At 52.6% G+C, this 17,584-nt stretch overlaps 6 protein-coding genes across 6 annotated transcripts; 3 read left to right on the forward strand and 3 right to left on the reverse strand.

The window, feature by feature from the left end:
- The first annotated feature begins 887 nt into the window (after positions 1 to 887).
- Positions 888 to 1,753, forward strand: BO97DRAFT_403856 (uncharacterized protein). Its single transcript, XM_025694830.1, has one exon. It carries the CDS (start codon positions 920 to 922, stop codon positions 1,703 to 1,705), a length of 786 nt encoding a protein of 261 aa, XP_025553957.1. The 5' UTR covers positions 888 to 919; the 3' UTR covers positions 1,706 to 1,753.
- A 2,362-nt stretch (positions 1,754 to 4,115) lies between these two features.
- Positions 4,116 to 5,712, reverse strand: BO97DRAFT_432506 (adaptor protein STE50; the record flags this gene model as incomplete). The annotated part of the gene is made up of 3 exons (XM_025697546.1): positions 4,116 to 5,158; positions 5,216 to 5,377; positions 5,445 to 5,712. 3 exons carry the CDS (start codon positions 5,710 to 5,712, stop codon positions 4,116 to 4,118), a joined length of 1,473 nt encoding a protein of 490 aa, XP_025553958.1.
- A 2,947-nt stretch (positions 5,713 to 8,659) lies between these two features.
- BO97DRAFT_403858 (uncharacterized protein) lies at positions 8,660 to 9,875 on the forward strand. The gene is made up of 2 exons (XM_025694831.1): positions 8,660 to 8,722; positions 8,795 to 9,875. The coding sequence occupies exon 2, from the start codon at positions 9,160 to 9,162 to the stop codon at positions 9,814 to 9,816; it is 657 nt and encodes a 218-aa protein (XP_025553959.1). The 5' UTR covers positions 8,660 to 8,722; positions 8,795 to 9,159; the 3' UTR covers positions 9,817 to 9,875.
- A 163-nt stretch (positions 9,876 to 10,038) lies between these two features.
- cdc48 (AAA family ATPase CDC48) lies at positions 10,039 to 13,226 on the reverse strand. The gene is made up of 6 exons (XM_025698158.1): positions 12,892 to 13,226; positions 12,810 to 12,837; positions 12,688 to 12,743; positions 12,378 to 12,627; positions 10,824 to 12,315; positions 10,039 to 10,774 (listed from the first exon to the last, which is right to left on the reverse strand). Exons 1-6 carry the CDS (start codon positions 12,939 to 12,941, stop codon positions 10,188 to 10,190), a joined length of 2,463 nt encoding a protein of 820 aa, XP_025553960.1. The 5' UTR covers positions 12,942 to 13,226; the 3' UTR covers positions 10,039 to 10,187.
- Positions 13,227 to 13,947: 721 nt separating this feature from the next.
- BO97DRAFT_257335 (uncharacterized protein) lies at positions 13,948 to 14,962 on the forward strand. Its single transcript, XM_025690880.1, has 2 exons — positions 13,948 to 14,773; positions 14,823 to 14,962. The coding sequence occupies exons 1-2, from the start codon at positions 14,117 to 14,119 to the stop codon at positions 14,868 to 14,870; spliced, it is 705 nt and encodes a 234-aa protein (XP_025553961.1). The 5' UTR covers positions 13,948 to 14,116; the 3' UTR covers positions 14,871 to 14,962.
- A 308-nt stretch (positions 14,963 to 15,270) lies between these two features.
- BO97DRAFT_441304 (uncharacterized protein) lies at positions 15,271 to 16,714 on the reverse strand. The gene is made up of 2 exons (XM_025698159.1): positions 16,436 to 16,714; positions 15,271 to 16,379 (listed from the first exon to the last, which is right to left on the reverse strand). The coding sequence occupies exons 1-2, from the start codon at positions 16,687 to 16,689 to the stop codon at positions 15,557 to 15,559; spliced, it is 1,077 nt and encodes a 358-aa protein (XP_025553962.1). The 5' UTR covers positions 16,690 to 16,714; the 3' UTR covers positions 15,271 to 15,556.
- Positions 16,715 to 17,584: the final 870 nt, after the last annotated feature.

Consider the following 17,584-nt stretch of genomic DNA (forward strand, 5'->3'; position numbering starts at 1 on the left):
CAATATTGTCGCTCATTTCGCTATATTGTAAGCAACAATCAGGGACTTGATCTCAACAAAGAGGCATACGTTCTAGAAAGTATGCTTGAGAATTAATGCAAGTGTTTCATCAGCCAAGCGCGGCACGGACGTGAGGATGCTGACCCTCTCATTTGCATGACCTGATCTCGATATCACCACTGGCTATAATGAAGCTGGCATCAAACGTTGAATTCCTATACAATCAGCGACTTACAACACCATAGATGGGCTCACGATTGGGATATCGAACTTTCATCAATCACGGACTGTTCACTAAGTAGCCTCCGGAGTCGCGCACAAGAAAGCAACAATATTTCACATCGCACCACCTCATTCTTTACCTTACTTACTTCTACGCCCAGGATGGATGAGCAGGACGTGTGCCAGTCACCGGCACCTGCCCTTTATGGCGGGGCCTACTATTTGTATTTAACCTAGTCACCTCCTATCAGTGGAAGATCAGCTTCTCCTTCATTTCTGATTATACTGCCTGTTGGCTGCCCGTCGCAGGACGGCTTCATTGTCCACAGCGGCTACCCGCTCATGTGACCCAAGATTGTGCTTACCTTGGGCTGGTTTCTAAAGCGCCTTGAGTTGATCCTCTCTCATGACTATTATTGCACCTTTGTAAGGAAAGTCTGATGCCGCCTTAGATTGAGTTTGCCTGATCTTAAGGATATGAGAAAAAGTCTTACTATCTAATTGATCATTACCTATCTCATCACTTTCTGTCCCGGTCATACCTGCCTTTGATTTGTGCCATTACATTGTACTTATCCTGATTTCGAATAGGATCCTGACTGTTATGACCATCTTCTATCTTGATTTCTGAGTCCTTTAATATAGGCTACCAACCCTCCGTGGATAACAACTTGACAGCCCCTTTTTTTGATATACCATGACGAGCCAAGTTAGCCTCATGTCGTACTTACAGCATGGTCTTCCTCACCTGCCTGTTCTCGACCAAGCACAGTCACCGCCCAACACACAAAATGATCATTACAGGGAAGCTGATATCACCCGCGTCGGTCACTGGACAGAATTTAACCTTGCTGCTATCCAACAACAGTACGGGGCCCTTCTGGCAGCCGCACGAATTCCAGACGAACCATTTCAACCTTCTCCTCCACGACCGATCAACTCCAAACGCGCAGTCCAATCCCGCATTAACGCCTATCTGACCAATAGAATCATACGTGCTCTTCGCTGCGGATTTTCATATCTAAAGTCTACCCAACAGCTGGCCAACCTCACGGTTGTGAACTACGACGCTGGTACAATGGCCGCGACTATTGAAGACTTTACTCCCGACCTCGCCTTCTTTGATCCGAACCTCGAGATCAAAACCCGACCAAACCGCGTCCCGGGCGATATCGAACCATCTTTCAAATGGTCCCTTGACCTGAGAAACCATCCCGACCCCACTGTTCGTACGGAATTTAAACAGGCCCTAGCCCAAGTCAACTTCTACATGAACCAACACCATGCGCGCTACGGGTTCATTCTCACGGACTGCGAACTTGTCGCTATCCGGCGGCTTGATCGGGACGGCAGCCTGGAACTCGCTGATTCCATCCCCTGGAGTGCAAGGGGCTCTGCTTCACAGCCCAGACTAACAGTTCTACTCGGCATCTGGTACTTAGGGATGCTTGCGGCAAATGACCAGGACTGGTCTCTTGATTGATTGCGTCTTTGGAAGGTATAAGGGCTTGGTTGCTAATGTCATCTCTGGTGGTATTATGGCTTGCACTTTTCTACACGGCGAGCCTATAATCTGCTGTTGCTAGTATTAATATTAAGGGTAGAGTTTTATCGAGTCACTGAACGTCAGCCAGCCCTATCCTTGGCTCGCGTTTCAAACTGGCAGACAGTTGCTGATACTCTTTTTGGCTCTGTTATGGCTCTATTACCACTCTTTTGTTGTACTGTTGTTACCCTAGTATTATTTTGTCGTAGCTCTGTTATTGTTCTCTTGCTGCTCTGTTGTTACTGTCAATAGCAAATAGGCTATATACAACAAAGCCACCATCATGCACGCTGACACTTCAGAAAATGACACTGGTATCACAGGATCCCGAAGATGCAACCTGCCTGGTAAAGCGGTAGCAATCTCTTCGCTAAGCTTCTTTAGACTTCACAAACACAGACTGGACTAAATTCACGTCCTTCCCCCGGAAAGTATACAGCCACTACAAATCACGCCCGTGATTTGATCATTTGTCCTGGTGCTCTTTCTACCAGCGTGCACCAATTGCAAAAGAGCTGATCCAGGTCACAAAGTCATTGGCTAATGATTAACTATTGAAATTGCGCCGAATCCGCAAATTCCTTACCGCACAAAAGCCTCGCTACTCGGCTTTACTTAGCAAACGGCGCCATTCTGGAACGCGTATAGTTTGATTAAGACAGGAAGCACAAGTCAGAGCACTAGAGTGTTATTGCGGACACACCAGGCAGAAACTGAGTACCACAGGGAACCAGCCTCTGCAAGCGATCCATACTGATGCGATTTCGACTCGCAAGAAAGTCATGATAGAACGGATTGGCACGGATACCCAACGCAACGCCGACGTCCATTGGGCCTGGGGAAACACACCAAAGGTGGTTAACCATGTTCGCTGAAGGCGACATGGCACAGTCGTTAGCTCCGCGCTGGCTATCGCCTCCGAACTCTTTCTACCCCATCATGCATGCCTACTCCGGTAACCCTCGTGGACACTACACTGATGGCCCGTATATCTGCTAGATGCGCTGCATACTCAAAGATAATGAGAAATTCAAAGTTCATGAACCGCACACGCCGTAGCTGGACGGTCTAGCGAAAGCGGGTTATTACTTTCAAATTCGGAAGACAAGGGTAAGATTTTATCTTCGTGTTGGACTTGCTATCTAACCAGAAGGATTGTTCCCAACTATTAAACCAATGTAATTCATAGAGAAAAAGGTATGAATATATTCGAAGCACAGCACGCATCAAACACATACGACCACAGGGTGTGGAAAACAGGGCTTCCCGTCCGCTCAGCCGTACTTAAGCCACACGCCGGGAGGTTAGTAGTTGGGTGGGTGACCACCAGCGAATCCCTTCTGTTGTATGTTTTTGGCTCTCGTAGTGGGAACTCCCACCTTATCACACCCCTCAAATAGAGATAATATCCGCTCACTAGATACAGTGATACTGATGACTCCCGGGGAATGTCCAGCAGACTTGTAGCCCCGCGGCCGAGACTAAGAGTCGTAGGAATAGGCATATGCCTACTAGACTCAACCCGATAATCGTGAGCTGGTGTTTTTATACCACGGACACGCCTGCTGTAGCTGCGATACCAAAGCTCCTTGTAAACGATTCGAATATCTTTGGGCTTTTTACCGATTGATGGAGGGGTGTAGGTGATTGGTTGCCATGGTATAGGGACCCGTTAGTTTTGCTTAAAGCCATTCTTCTCATACTTTTCTTCCCGGTGATGGCAGAGGCACAGGAAATGGATGGGACTAAGGTCATCGTAAAGTATATTGCTGCATTAGCCCAGATCATACTGATCTAACTGCTCTGCATGCTTGATGATACACTTTCCCGTAACTGTAGTGAGTCAATTCCGTTAGGAAGGAACAAAAGAAAGTGATATGCAAATCTCCTAAACAAGGGCGAAAAACGAGACTCTGTCTCGAAAACGTAAACCCGGTAAACAAAATGCAGTGCAACGTCTCATACTTCTCGTGTGGCTGTCGAGTTTCAACACATTCATATTGAGGAGAACAGATTAAGGTAAGTATAGGAGGGAAAGTATATGGGCAAGAATTTAGAAAAGAAAGGATCCCAAAATGCCAAAGAGAAATCACCACGCTGTGTCAGTGCTTTGCTTTTCCAGTTCCGCGTTACCCCAGAAGTCAAACCCAACGCCGTTATATGAGACACATAATGCACGCCAAAAAGATAAGGGCTCGTGAGAAGGAAATTGTCAAGGGATGTGGATGGTAGGTAGGTTAAGTGGATGAAGAGGAAGATGTTGAGGATAGATATCAGCCAGCAGAGGTGGCTCGGGGTATCTCAAGCAAGAGAGTAAATCAGAGGCCTTTCATGATCAAGAAAATGCTTACAAAACTCCACCGGGTAGGTTGATTTGAGCCTGTCGGCCCTCAAAGCCAGCACTGTTCGGAGCTGATCCGCTACCAGCGGCATACACATTGTTCTCAAGCGGATGAACTTGTTTTCGTAGCATGAACATCGGCTTGCGGCCTTCTTTCTCGAGCTGCTTGAACAGAATCAAGGGCCGCTCCTCCAGCCCGAGACACCGTTCCTGGTCACCATACACTATATACAGCGCATACTGCTTCCAGTCCGCGTTGATATTGTATTTCTTCAGAGCGGCTGGGAGAACTTTATGGCAGGGATCATCCATTGACACTCGGAAAGACTTGAAGATCTCCACGCTGGGCGGATCGCCTGTAGCTCGAGAATCTGACCGTGTTGGAATATCGGGACGGGTTGCTTGCGTCGGGGTCGGATTGAGCCGATCAGAGCGGGATTGCGTCGGAGGAGTGTCGTCGTGGTGGTTGTAAGAAGCGTGATTGATGCTGGCGGAACTCGGCTGAGAGTAGGCCCTTGAAGCCAAAGTCTGCGTGTGCAAGATTCCGGGAGAGGTAGGTGACGGAATCCCTGGCGATAACTGTGCCTTCCCGTTCATCATGGCCATGTGAGATGAGTTTGCCGTCGACGGATCCAACCCACCGCCATCACTATACATTCGCCCTTCGTGGATGGAAGGTGGAATGTACGTGGGCGAGCTGGTCTTGGGGGTAGTTCCCCCAGTATGTACCCTCTTAGAAAATGTTCTCGATAATATTGATCCTGAGCGATCGAGAATTGTGATTCCCGACGGAGAAGTCAGGTTTGGAGGTTCGTGATGTGCTTCGTTTCCGGACCCGGGCACCGCCGACGGGGGCGGTAGCGGTTGTGATCGATCCTTAGCCATCTTGAATACAGGGAGAAGTTCCTCTCGCAGTCGCCGGTAGTCCTCCGCCATACGCCGCAGCTCTTGCTCCACCGTGACTATCCGTTCGTCTCGCAGTCGAATAGACTGAATAAGACGGGCGACATCATCCTGAGTAGCGCCATCGTTCATGCTTTGGTCGGCAGCTATGAGATCCAGAGATTAGTTGAATAGTCCAGTAGTGATTCCGACGACGCACTTACAGAGCGGGATATAGTGATCTGCGTCAAGCGGGATATCTTGCTTGACCTTGGTTTCATACACGCTTTTGAGGATAGTCAACCGATGCCCCACACTAACAATGCCCATTTCCTTCAATTCATCGTGCTTCAGGGCGATAAGTGCTTCACCAACGATCTCGTTCTCTGTGGGACTGGAAGTCAGCGCTCGTGGCCGCTGTGCGCGCCAGGGAATATTTCTGAGCCGACTCACCTAGAAAAGCGGCGCAGTACTGACGAAGACCCAGGGCAGCAACAAAATGGGCGCACTCATCAGCCGTCCATTCTGTGATGATTGTTTTGGGAGACCGTGGGTTGTCCTCGACGTTGGCCAGGGTGGTCGGAGTATGTTCGGCGGACGGAAAATCCGACTCGGAGGGGGATGCTTCTGAGTCAGTGGCTAGGTGTGGGGATGTGATGACGCTGCGTTCGTACTCATCATCTGCATCGGAGTCGGCGTGGTAGGAGGTGTGGAGAGACATGGTGGATTCGAAGGATCAATGACCGGCAACGACGCCCAGCACGAAGAGGGGGTTGGGATGGACGTCGGACCGGCTGACAGCGATCAAGACAGCGCCAGGTGCAGCACAATCAAATTCGAGATCGAGGGGAGCACGATCGGGAGGTAGAGGTCGATCTTGGATGGGATTTAAGCGAACAATGGAGGAGACTCTCAATAGCGCCGATAGGGAGTTTCAGGATTCGAGGTTCCGGGTAGGAAGGCGGCTCGTGTTCGATACGACGGAGGTTGGTTGGAGATGGCTGGGATGAGTAGGTGGGGGATAAGGAGGATATAGCAGTTGACGGGCGGCAGTCGAGAATCGAGATTAGAGGCGAAAGAATGAGGCAAGTGGTAGATGGAGAATGATAGTGGCCGTGGATGAGAGAAGAGTGGTGTTCCTGAGGCCAGTAAGGCTAACAATCACAGGCATGCAGCGAGAGCGGGGAAGCTGGGGGGGGAGAGGAGGGGATGAGGAGGAGAAGATCGGAAGGATGATCACGGCCACGGTGGTAGATAACGAAGCTGAGAAAGAGAAGGAGGATGGGAAAAGAGAGGAATCTCTATCGTCTTTGAGGAAGAGGAAGAAGAGAGAAGCAACAGCAGTAGTAGTAGTAGCAGCAGCAGCAAGCAAGCAGCAAGCAGCTGGTTGGGCGCGGAGTAGCGAACAAACGAACCGCCGGGAGGGAAAAAGAGAGGCGCTTCTAATGTTGGATCGCCGCACGTGATCTCCAGCGGTCTGGACTCACTTCTAACCTTCACTCTTCCCTCTGTCATAACATCCTGACTTTCTGATCCATCGCATCTTTTTTTCTTCTTTCTCATTCTTGCCTGATCCAAATCGCAATCGAGGATATTCCCACCTGGGCAATATCACCGTCTCCCCCTCCCCTGAAAATGGTTACGATCATGCTCTTCATCCCAGTCGATCCATACCTCTTCCTTCCCCTTTCCCGGTCCGTCCACCAGTTTTTCGAGTCCATAGTCTAGAGATCGAATTAGTATCGGCGCCAAGCCACAGATGTCTCTCTCCCCTGGATTATGGGGGAGACTAACGAAGGAACTATTTTGATCCAGTTCGGACCATCCGAGCTCAAAGCTCCACGATTATTTGCCTGTCAAAATTCAATAGTGCCGGAGCCTGGACGTTTTTGGGGACGGACTGGGTCCTCAGTGAAGGTTTTCTTCCGCCAGTCCACCGTCATCGTGCCATGGCCCTTTCTTTCTGTTCCGTCCGAGGATCAGGATCTAAGACTCTAAAATTATGAATGCTCCCTCATTATCAGCTTGTGCTACTGCTATGAGCTATACTATGACCCTGATGGGCGTGCGTGGTCCTCCCTCTCTCCACCCTCCGGTAAGACCAATCTGTCTGGGTTGATCCGACCAGGATGTCTTGCCAGCCCTATATCACCGCGAACATTTAATAATGGCGATGCCCCTCCGGTGGCCCCTTTTCTGGGTCTGAGCCTCTGAGGACCTCGGAGTTTAGGACTCGAGTTGGAGTCGACGTGGAGGAGGAGGGGACAAATAAACTCCTTCTAGAAGCTGCGATCTGGTCCCCAGTGGTCGCATTGAAGTCTACTCGTATTGATTCATTTTCGACGGCGGAAGAGAAATAATCCAAAAAACGACGAATACCCATGTAGTTCAGTATTCAATTGACGGCTACCCTCGGGATTCTGTCACATGCCATGGCTACCGCTACGACTCGAATCAACTAGCCACAGAACCAATCCCCCAGGCAGAAACACTGTAAGTAGCGTTATTCATGTAAGATTATGCATACACAGTCAAAAAAAAAAATTCCCTCCTGGATCTCAGTTCCGGATCTACTATCTAAGCTGCGAGGCCCCCCGATGGGTCAACGCAACGGTCACTAAGACACTCTTCACTACTTGGCACAGACAGGGGCACCATCATGATCCACATCCAGTTTAACGCAGAGACACTATGAACCCACAGCTGTCATATCCGCGACAAAATTAGGTGCTTTACTACTAAGTACCTAGGGATTTGATAGTGCGTGTCTACGTCCGAGAAAAGCCCATCTTCACCCGCGAGATGGCCTAACGGTATCCATCCCCAACCGACACATCCAAGCCGTCTTTCACTTACCTAGAACCTTCACTCAATGCACTGTACGTGGTGTAGTGTACCCTTGCAACAAGGATCAGCTACAGCTACAGGTAGATAACAAGGGAGCTTCATTCATAGTCGCGTCGCACAAGCGTCTATCGGGGCCATACATGATCCAAGATTACACGAACATGTGGCTCCCAGCCATGGCGGCACGCTGCCTCGTAGCCCCGAAGGAACCTCAGCAGAGAATTATCTCACCATGCAGCTTGATCACTGTTTGGAGGGGGGGGGGGGGGAGTGCTCAGTGGAGCCCTGCATGTCGACGTAGGTCTCTCGTCTTTGCCCACTTCGGCGCAATGATTGCATCGTGGTCTTGCCTAAGCGCCAGCCGCCGGTGCTGAGGTGATGCTATAAATATCGCGGCACCCTGAGCCTTGGTCATAGGTTGTCCGGGTGCGTGTTCCTGTGTGATGCATACGTCAGTGCTGCGAAAGCTATTACTGTGTGGGCGGATGGACTGTAGAGGGTTGTAGTAGACTCGGTGTATTTGAATATTGAAGTTGTAACACGAACAGTTGACAATAGGAGGTATAAATGGTGGATATATTCTTCACCACATCACTAGTAGTTCTACTACCAGCACTGATCGATTGATTAGTACTTCAGCAACAGAGTGGGTCAGCAGTTACTCAGACCAGCAGCTGCCATCGGAAGTCTAATACAATGCACACTGCTTTCACCCCTAAACATGGACAGTCTTGTCTAGCGCTTAACAAGAAGTAGAGTAGAGTACGGAGTAGAGGGCGGGAAGAGAAGCTAACCTCCGGATGCCGCCGCCGCCGCCCCAACTTTTCCCCGGCTCATCCCAGATCAGTCGACCAAAGCGCACGAGTCTAGTACATACAGTGAAGGTAAGATAACTGGTACATCCTCCGAAGGACCCATTCCTAATACTCAAGAGATCTAACAACCACGCTCACCAGCAGAACCTCGCGGCGCTCGACCTCCGAACCGGCGATTCCGCCCAGATCGCGACGTCAACCACGGACTCGACTGCACCGCCTCTACAACGATACAGAACCTACCCTTGAGAACATATTCGCATCGCCGCAAAAAGCACACTTGCAATCTCACAGCGCCAGACACTCCAAAACAGAAAAGCACCTGCGCCTCCACCCACCGATCCAGATATCCCCCCCCATCCACCAACCTCGAGTCTCAACCGCCATCCCCTCATCTACCTCCAACCCAATCTACAAGCCAAACAGCACATTAAATCCGGCCCACAGCACGTTGATAAAACATACACCCTCGACTCAACCCCAACTCCACAAAAGCGAAAGGCAAAATGTCAACCAACGCCCCAACCACAAACTCGAACCCCAACGCAACAGACCTAGAAACCGACCTCCTAACGCACCTAACAACCACTCCCGCCCTCGAAGACTTGCACAGCACGCTCCTCTCCTCCCTCCAACGAACCGGCTGGACAGAGAAAATCCGGAAATTAGCACAGGAGCTCCTGCGCGCAGGGCGATGCGAGCGGTTCGACGAGGTGATCGAGGCGGTGGTGGCGTCGGCCGAGGGACGGGGCCATCCGTCGCTTGTTGCGCTCTCGTCTACTCAAGACCAGTCCTCGAAAAACGGGAACGGGGATACCGGGTTCAAGGTGAAGGAGGAGGATGGGGCTGCCGGTGGCAACAACAGCACGGATAAAAATGCGTACTTTGAGAGCGTGGATGTGCGGATTCCTTCCTCTGTTGTTGAGCAGGGGGTTCGTGCGATCAAGGAGGTGTTAAGGGAGGTGGTGGTTATGGAGGGTGATGATGGGGATTCTGGTTCTGGTTCCGCTTCGGCGTCGGGGTCGGCGGAGAACAACGCCACTGAAGAAAAGGCGCCGAAGGATCAGCAGGTCAAGAAGGTTAAGACTGGGGAGAGTAATGGGGTCGCTGGGAGTCCGGTCAAGAAGGGCGAGAAGAAGGTGAAGGTCAAGCAGGGGAAATAATCTGTCCCAAAATGGGTTTGGCGTTGGGGTTATTGGGTGAACATCCATTCATTGTCTGGCGTTATCTTGTTTTGATCTGTTTCTATGGTTTGTATCCCCGGTGGTGTTAACAGAGTGAGATGGGCATTGCATTTTGAGATACCAACAATTCTTACTACTTCGTTCCTGCATTACACTCATTTACAATCAATCGCGGAAAGCTTTACAGCATCGATCACGAATGCTATCAAATGAATCATAGAAAACTATCTTAGCACCCAGAATAAATAAGAAATGGTCACAAAAGTCAACCAACGTGATTTAGTCGAGGCTCACCCCGCTTATCTAACTAAGTGCGCATGGGAAACAGAACGTGAGAGATACAGTTTAGTTTAGTCGTAGAGGCTGTCATCATTGCCGGCTTCGCCAAAAGTGTTGTTGTCCGCCACCTCACCCGAGGAAGGGAAGCGGAAGAAGGTGCTGCCGCCAGAGTTCTTCAGGCTCTGAGCGAAAGCCTCGTAGCGGCGGATCTCCACATCGCTGACCGACTTTCTGGCCGACTTCATCGCCTCCTCGAAGTGGGCACGGGTCAACTCGGGCACGGGGTCTTCCTCCTCAAGCTCCTCGTCCTCCATCTTGACATCCTCACCCTGGGCCTCACGCTGCTTCTGGCGGTCGATGTCGGCGCTGATCGACTGCTTGATAGCAAGCTTGACGGCACGCTGGGTAACGAAGCCCAGATCGGCACCAGAGAAGCCGTGGGTCTTGCTGGCGATGAAAGAGATGTCGACATCGGGGGCAACGGGCGTCTTGCGCAGCTGGGCCTTGAGAATGCTCTCACGAGAGGCCTGGTCGGGCAGAGGAACGTAGACCAGGGTATCCAAACGGCCCGGACGAACCAGGGCAGCGTCGAGCTGCTCGGGTCTATTCGTGGCACCGATGACGAACACGTTCTTCTTGGAGGTCATACCATCCATTTCTGTGACGAGTTAGCGATGTAGCGACCAGATGGAAGCGAGAAAACCTACCAGTCAGGAGCTGGTTGACAACACGGTCAGAAGCGCCACCAGCATCACCAACAGATCCACCACGGGACTTGGCAATAGAATCCAACTCGTCGAGGAAGACGACGCAAGGGGCAGCAGCACGAGCCTTGTCGAAGATGTCACGGATGTTGCTCTCGGACTCACCGAACCACATGCTCAGCAACTCAGGACCCTTAACGGAGATAAAGTTGGCAGCGCACTCGTTGGCCACGGCCTTGGCAAGCATGGTCTTACCAGTACCCGGGGGACCGTAGAATAAGACACCGCGGGAAGGAGAAAGACCGAACTTCTGGAACTTTTCGGGGTGGTCCACAGGGTACTGAACACTCTCAATAAGCTCGCGCTTGACCTCCTCCAGACCACCGATGTCCTCCCAGCGGACGTTGGGCACCTCGACAACGGCAACCTCGCGCAGGGCAGAGGGGTTGGAGACACCAAGGGCGTAACGGAAGTTCTCCATGGTGACACCGAGAGAATCAAGGACCTCAGCATCAATGGTATCCTCGTCCAGGTCGATCATATCCATCTTCTCACGGATCTGCTGCATGGCAGCCTCAGAGCACAGAGAAGCAAGATCGGAACCGACGTAACCGTGGGTCTCGGCAGCGATCGTCTCCAAATCGACATCATCACCCAGCTTCATGTTCTTGGTGTGGATCGACAGAATCTCGAGACGGCCGGTGGGGTCCGGGATACCGATGTCGACCTCACGATCGAAACGACCGAAACGACGGAGGGCAGGGTCGATGGAGTTGGGGCGGTTGGTGGCGGCCATGACGACGACGTTCGAGCGGGCCTTCATGCCGTCCATGAGGGTCAGGAGCTGGGAGACAACACGACGCTCGACCTCTCCATTGGTCTTCTCACGCTTGGGAGCGATGGAATCGATTTCATCGATGAAGATGATGGCGGGGGAGTTCTTCTCGGCCTCCTCGAACGCCTTACGCAGGTTCGACTCAGACTCACCAGCCATCTTGGACATGATCTCGGGACCGTTGATCAGGAAGAAGAAAGCACCGGTCTCGTTGGCAACAGCACGAGCCATCAAGGTCTTACCGGTACCGGGGGGACCGTACATCAGGATACCACGAGGGGGCTTGATACCGATGGACTTGAAGAGCTGGGGATGACGGAGAGGCAATTCCACCAACTCACGGATCTGAGCCATCTGCTTGCGGCAGCCACCAATGTCATCGTAACCGACCTCATTGAGGTTGCCCTCCTCGTCCTCACGCTGGATGGGCTCGCCCTCGCAGTGAATGATAGTGTCCTGAGCAACGATACCGTACTCTGGGGGGTCGACCTCGACAACCTTGAACTCCACTTGTCTCATACCTCCTCGTACTGTGAACAGGTCTCCCTGTCGGACGGGTCTGTAGGCTTCGCGGAAGTAGGGGGCAAGGTAGACGTCGAAGAGGGAGCCGGTAAGACCCTCGACGGTGTCGGCAATGGGGAGGACAGCAATACGCTTGGCCTATGACACAGCGAAACCGCGGTTAGCCACCAGCCATCTGCTGCTCGTAAGGTTTGACTCACATATTTGATGTCGGGGCAAGGGTGGACGGTGATCATGTCGCCGTGCTTGACACGGAGGTTGTGTCTGACAACACGGTTGATGCGAGCGCTGCCGTCATCGAGATCATCATCCGCCAAGACAATCAGAACAGTGTCCTTGCGCTTCTTGCCCTTGACGAGAACCGTGTCACCGCGGAAGAGCTGAAGGGTCTCCATCGTGTTGTTGGAGAGGGCAATAACGGAGTTGTCATCGTTCACGGCATCGGTCACACTATAGCACACATGTGGTCAGTATCTCAGCCGTTCACGTCAATGACGCAGGCGAACTCACATCAGAGAGTTGGGCTTCTTCTTCTTCTTGAGGATAGCGGTCGAGGTGTCGAGTTCCTAGATTAACAAGCAAGTTAATATCACCATCAAGGTCCTTGCGGCGTTCGGAGGCAAAGTCTTTACCTCTTTCTTCTCAGCGCCCGAGGGGTCACTATGATGTATTAGCATGCGGGCCGAAGTGGAAACCAGGGTGGACGAAACATACTTGAGGTTGACCCTCTTCTTCTCGTGGGTGTGGTCTGGCTCTGCGCTCATCTTGATGGAGTCTGAAGAAAGGCGCGTGAAGCAACGTAGTCACTCGGAAAGGTAGCAAGGACTGTTGCCGTACCGGATTAGGCGAGCTCGGCAACAGGCAAGAGGGATCTAGAAATAAGGAAAAGAAGGGGAGGAAGGATGAAATCTCAACAGACAGCAGGAAATGTCTGAGAGATGGCGCAAATTGGGGGAGAGATGGTGAAGTGATAGAGCAGGGTGTTTGGGTGGGGAGGAGGGAGTTGGAAGTGAGATGGTCGGTTGGCAGAAGAAGAGCTCCAGTTAAGAGGTGACGATAGCGCCAGGGCCTGCCCAGAGTCCGGGACTGATGACTTAAGCTGGTTGTTGCAGTGTTGCTGCCACTACCCAGCACTCACCGCCTGCCTGCTCGTCTGCCCGCCCGCCGCCACCGCCTGGAGGAAGAACCGCATGGAAGCCGGTCGTATCCACAACGATCATCAGTCCCGGCATATCATTGTGGTCGATGCCCGTGCTTGATAAGCTGGGGAAGGAAGCAGTTGGAATTGAGCCCCTTGATGATTTGCACTAGGTTCTTGGAGCGATCGATCTGTTCTTTTCTTTCTTGCCACTCGGGATCACCAGCAATACGGTCATATTGATGCCTCAGGCATGAATGACATGTATCACTTCGACCTGGCTATTTCGTCAGCTGGCTGTTGTTGCCAGTGCGCCTGTTCAGCATCTTAGAACAGAGAACCTCACTGATCAAGTATATCTGAATACTGCAGAGATCTAAGCATGGTGCTGAGTTATAATGCCAATAATAATCGGACTTCCTGGACAGCCCCCCACCAGTAAGTAAACACGAGAAGAAGATGGTAATAATCTACAATTCATACGACTATGGCTAATCCACTTATCAGCCCTATCTGACAATGTAAAACTCATGATGATTGAAGCAATCGGTGCCTAAACCGCATGGTAAGTGATTGTCGCAGTCCGGCTACCCCGTATAGTCTCAACCGCGCACTCATCAGAGCCGCAGTGAGCAGGAGCAGGCAAACGCAGACCCGAGCAGGTCTGCCTGATCGCCGACTAAGCGACCTGTGAACAGTGATTGAGATCACAGACATCTAACACGATGTCTTCATCTCTCACATTCCATTCTCACCTCTCTTACCAACACCGTCAGTATCCCTATCTCTATTCCTATCACCATGTCGACCTCTACCGCCATGTCGACCGTTCCCACCACCAAGGCGAACAAAGCAGTCAAGGTGAAGCAAGCAGCCAAGGTGAAGCGCAGCCGAACCACCATGGAGTGCTTCACCTGGTACCCGGACAACTACAAGTTCGCCTTCCACAACCGGCTCAAGATCACGGAGCTGGAGAAACTGCAGGCGGACGAGGAGAAGCAGGCCGTCTTCGTCTACGGCATCCTCAAGCTGCCCAGCGCGGTGCGCGCCTACCTCGGCAAACATGACAGCATGGAGATCGCCCGCCGCATGCAGCCGGCCAAGGCGATCGGGTACCGCCTGTACGAGCGGGTCGCCTACGGCGAGCCGTACATGGCGTACACGGGCAACAATAGCGATGTCGTCGAGGGCATGCTGGTGTTCGCACTGGACTGGGAGGACATCGAGGCGATCTTCGGGCCCGACCATGAGGGCGGCAACATGGACTCCTGCTTCGTCGAGGTGGAGACCGTGATTGTCGAGGATGGTCCTGGCCTGGCCGATGGCTGGGTGGAGGTGTCGCGCACTTTCTCGGTCCCTGCGCTCGTGTGGCTCGGTAGCACCGAAGGCATGCGCTGGAAGGGCCTGCCGGTCTGGGCGGTCGATACGTTCCTGCGCTCGGAGCTCTACGATCAATTCGTAAGTTTGGATTAAGCTGGGGATTGGATGTATGCTAATCTGGGTTTAGAGACGTCCCGGCGAGCTCGAGTCGGAAGAGACCATCACCCTCTACTAAGTCTGGCTGGATCCGTGAGACTGTCTACATTCGATGCGTGCTTCATGGTCTGGGACCTACGCTTTTACTTCGGTCGGCGAGCTTTGTGACTATTTTACGCCGGTCCGATATTCCTACCGCTGGTCTGTGACCTTATTTCTACTTGCATTGCACGGTCCGACCTGGCATCGCTGATACCCTTTCATGACGACACGAACGACTTATTCTCAGTATGACACGAACACGAGATGCCCATTCATGATGACACGAATACTTATCCTCAGCATGACACGAACGACACGACATGAGATGACAATGGAGTTACGGGGTTATGTTCTTTTCTGCTTTGCCTATCTGTACCGCCCGTGAGGCAGCATACTCAACACCAGCGGCATCCGTCTCAGACAGCGGAAGTGTAACTGATCTGGTCTGAACCTGTATCTAAGCATGCATCAAGACAGCTAAAGCAATCGTGTACCCACGAACCACCCTCTAATCTTCGTAGCACGCACAAATCCTCCAGACCCAAAGCCAAATCTCATAACCAGCACATCTAAACTATGTACAGCAATAAAGCGTCCCGGGGGAGAACCCCCGGACCCCCCTTTCTTTCAGTTTCCCAGCCGCACTCAAGTATATAACCAAAGAATAAGTGATTCCGGGGGAGAACCCCCGGACCCCCCTTCCCTTCAGCTTCCTGGTCCACCTCAAACAGAAGAACCAGTCCTCCCCCACGAATCCCAAAAATCCCACGCCCCAGCCATGAAACTCACCAACCCGGTCAAATGCTCGGGGAACCCAATCCCCTCCTCAAAGCACCAGTGCAAACAGAGCGGCGCCCAGCAAACATTATTAACCAGGCTCTTCCTCCACGCACGAACCTCCGCCTCATCCTCCGCATCCTTCAATTTGGCATCCTTGGCCCCCTTCCCAGAACCCCCACCAGAAGAAGAAGCAAGCTCCTCCCTCCTGCGTAACCTCAAAGTCCTCTCCCTAGCCAGCACAAAGAACTGCAAAAAGATATGCCCGAACCACGCCCGCGTACTCCACAGATCCCACTGCACGAGCCCGCCCCACCGCTCGATAAACCGACGAGGCACCACCCCCTTCGCAGCGAGATAGCTCCCGTTCTCGAGGACCTGGTAGATCATGTTCACGACCACCTGCAGCAGGGTCAGGATGTACAGGATCCGGTCCTTGGGCGGCGAGCGCAGCGTCGCGGCGCCCCAGGTCCAGAGCGGGAGGAGGCCCAGTAGTCGGAGCGTGAACCGCGTTTCGGACATTAGGGAGGAGAGGGCTAGGAGCGGGGGTTTGGGTTTTGTTGTTGGGGTGGTTGGTGGTGGTGTGGGAGGGGGTTTAGGTGGGGAGGATGAGTGTTGGTGCTGGCGATGACGGCGGAGGCGGGCGAGGAGGCTTAGGCGCGTTTGGAGCGCGAGCCATGGGGCCGAGGCCAGGAGGTGGTGTAGTGCGTGGGAGAGGTACCCTGTTACTGCGAGGACGCGCTCGGTACCCGCTGCGGTGGTCGTGAGTCTGTTGGTTACGGGGTTAGTTTTGATGGAAGGGTGGTGAGGTTGCGGTGGGTTTACTTGTCCAGACGCTCGATCGTCGTGTCGGTTGCTCGGAGGGCTGCCAGCAGCTGACGCCGAGCACGAAGGAGAGAAGGCGAGGGAGAGGGGATGGCTGTAGGTGGTGGTGATGCTCCTGCTGATGGGGATCCCTGCCCTGGGTCGGTAGTCGTCGGAGCGTGCCCCTCATCTTTCTGCTCTGATGGTGTGGATTCGCGAGCAACATGCGCTGGAATGGGTTCAGGGTCCGCCATGGTGTCTGCTGCAGACTGCATCAGTCATCGCCAGCAACCAGGAATCTGCCGGGTGGTGTAGTCGACTATATAGACCGGGCAGGTCATCTGCATCTGATCAACCGTCGGTGCTTGGCGCGCGAGCCGAGGTTCGGAATTGGCTCGGAATGGGGAGCTGGCGGGTGATTCAACCGCGGGACAAGAGATTAGATAGTTGGCTTTCCTTCTCGCATGGACCTTACAGATTGTGAGCTTAGCGCCCTATCAGTAACGCTCCAACTTCTCTAGTTATCTCCATGATTATTATTCATCCTTAGCTGACAACTAAGTAACAGTCGCAGACGGATTATTATTGCGTCCCCGAATAATGGCCCGTAGATGATCTGTATGTACTCGTACAACCTGCCGCATGTGAAATTCACCGACCCTCAACACCACGTTCAACGTATTCGCAACGCCATAAACCCGATCAATGAGACGAACCAAATTCAACTCCACCTTCCTGGACTCTCACTTCAGTAGATACAGCCGCCTTATGCGCACTGCTTGCCCCTTCCCCACCAGTGGAGCTCAAGATCGGGTTCATCCGAGTCATCCGAGTCAGACGTGCCTTCATAGCACTCATTGCTCTTGTCGACGCGCTCCAGCTTCTGCTTCCCCTTACCTTCAGCCACCTTCATGTCCGACTCACTATCTTCCTCATCTTTATCCAGACCCTCACCGTCCTCCTGGACAGCATTCACTTCCATCTTATCCTTTCGACTCTCACCCTCTTGCACAGCAGTCACTTCTTCCTCATCCCCCTCCACAATACCAGCCAAGAAACCCCGTTTGCCAAGATTAAACAACGAGCAAGTCCAATTCCCGCGATCCGCGCGTCTCCAGCCACGATAGATCTCTCGTCGTGCTCTGACCTCCTCAGGACGCGCGGACAGAA

This window comes from Aspergillus homomorphus (assembly GCF_003184865.1).
Source record: "Aspergillus homomorphus CBS 101889 unplaced genomic scaffold BO97scaffold_7, whole genome shotgun sequence".
Classification (NCBI taxonomy): Eukaryota; Fungi; Ascomycota; class Eurotiomycetes; order Eurotiales; family Aspergillaceae; genus Aspergillus; species Aspergillus homomorphus.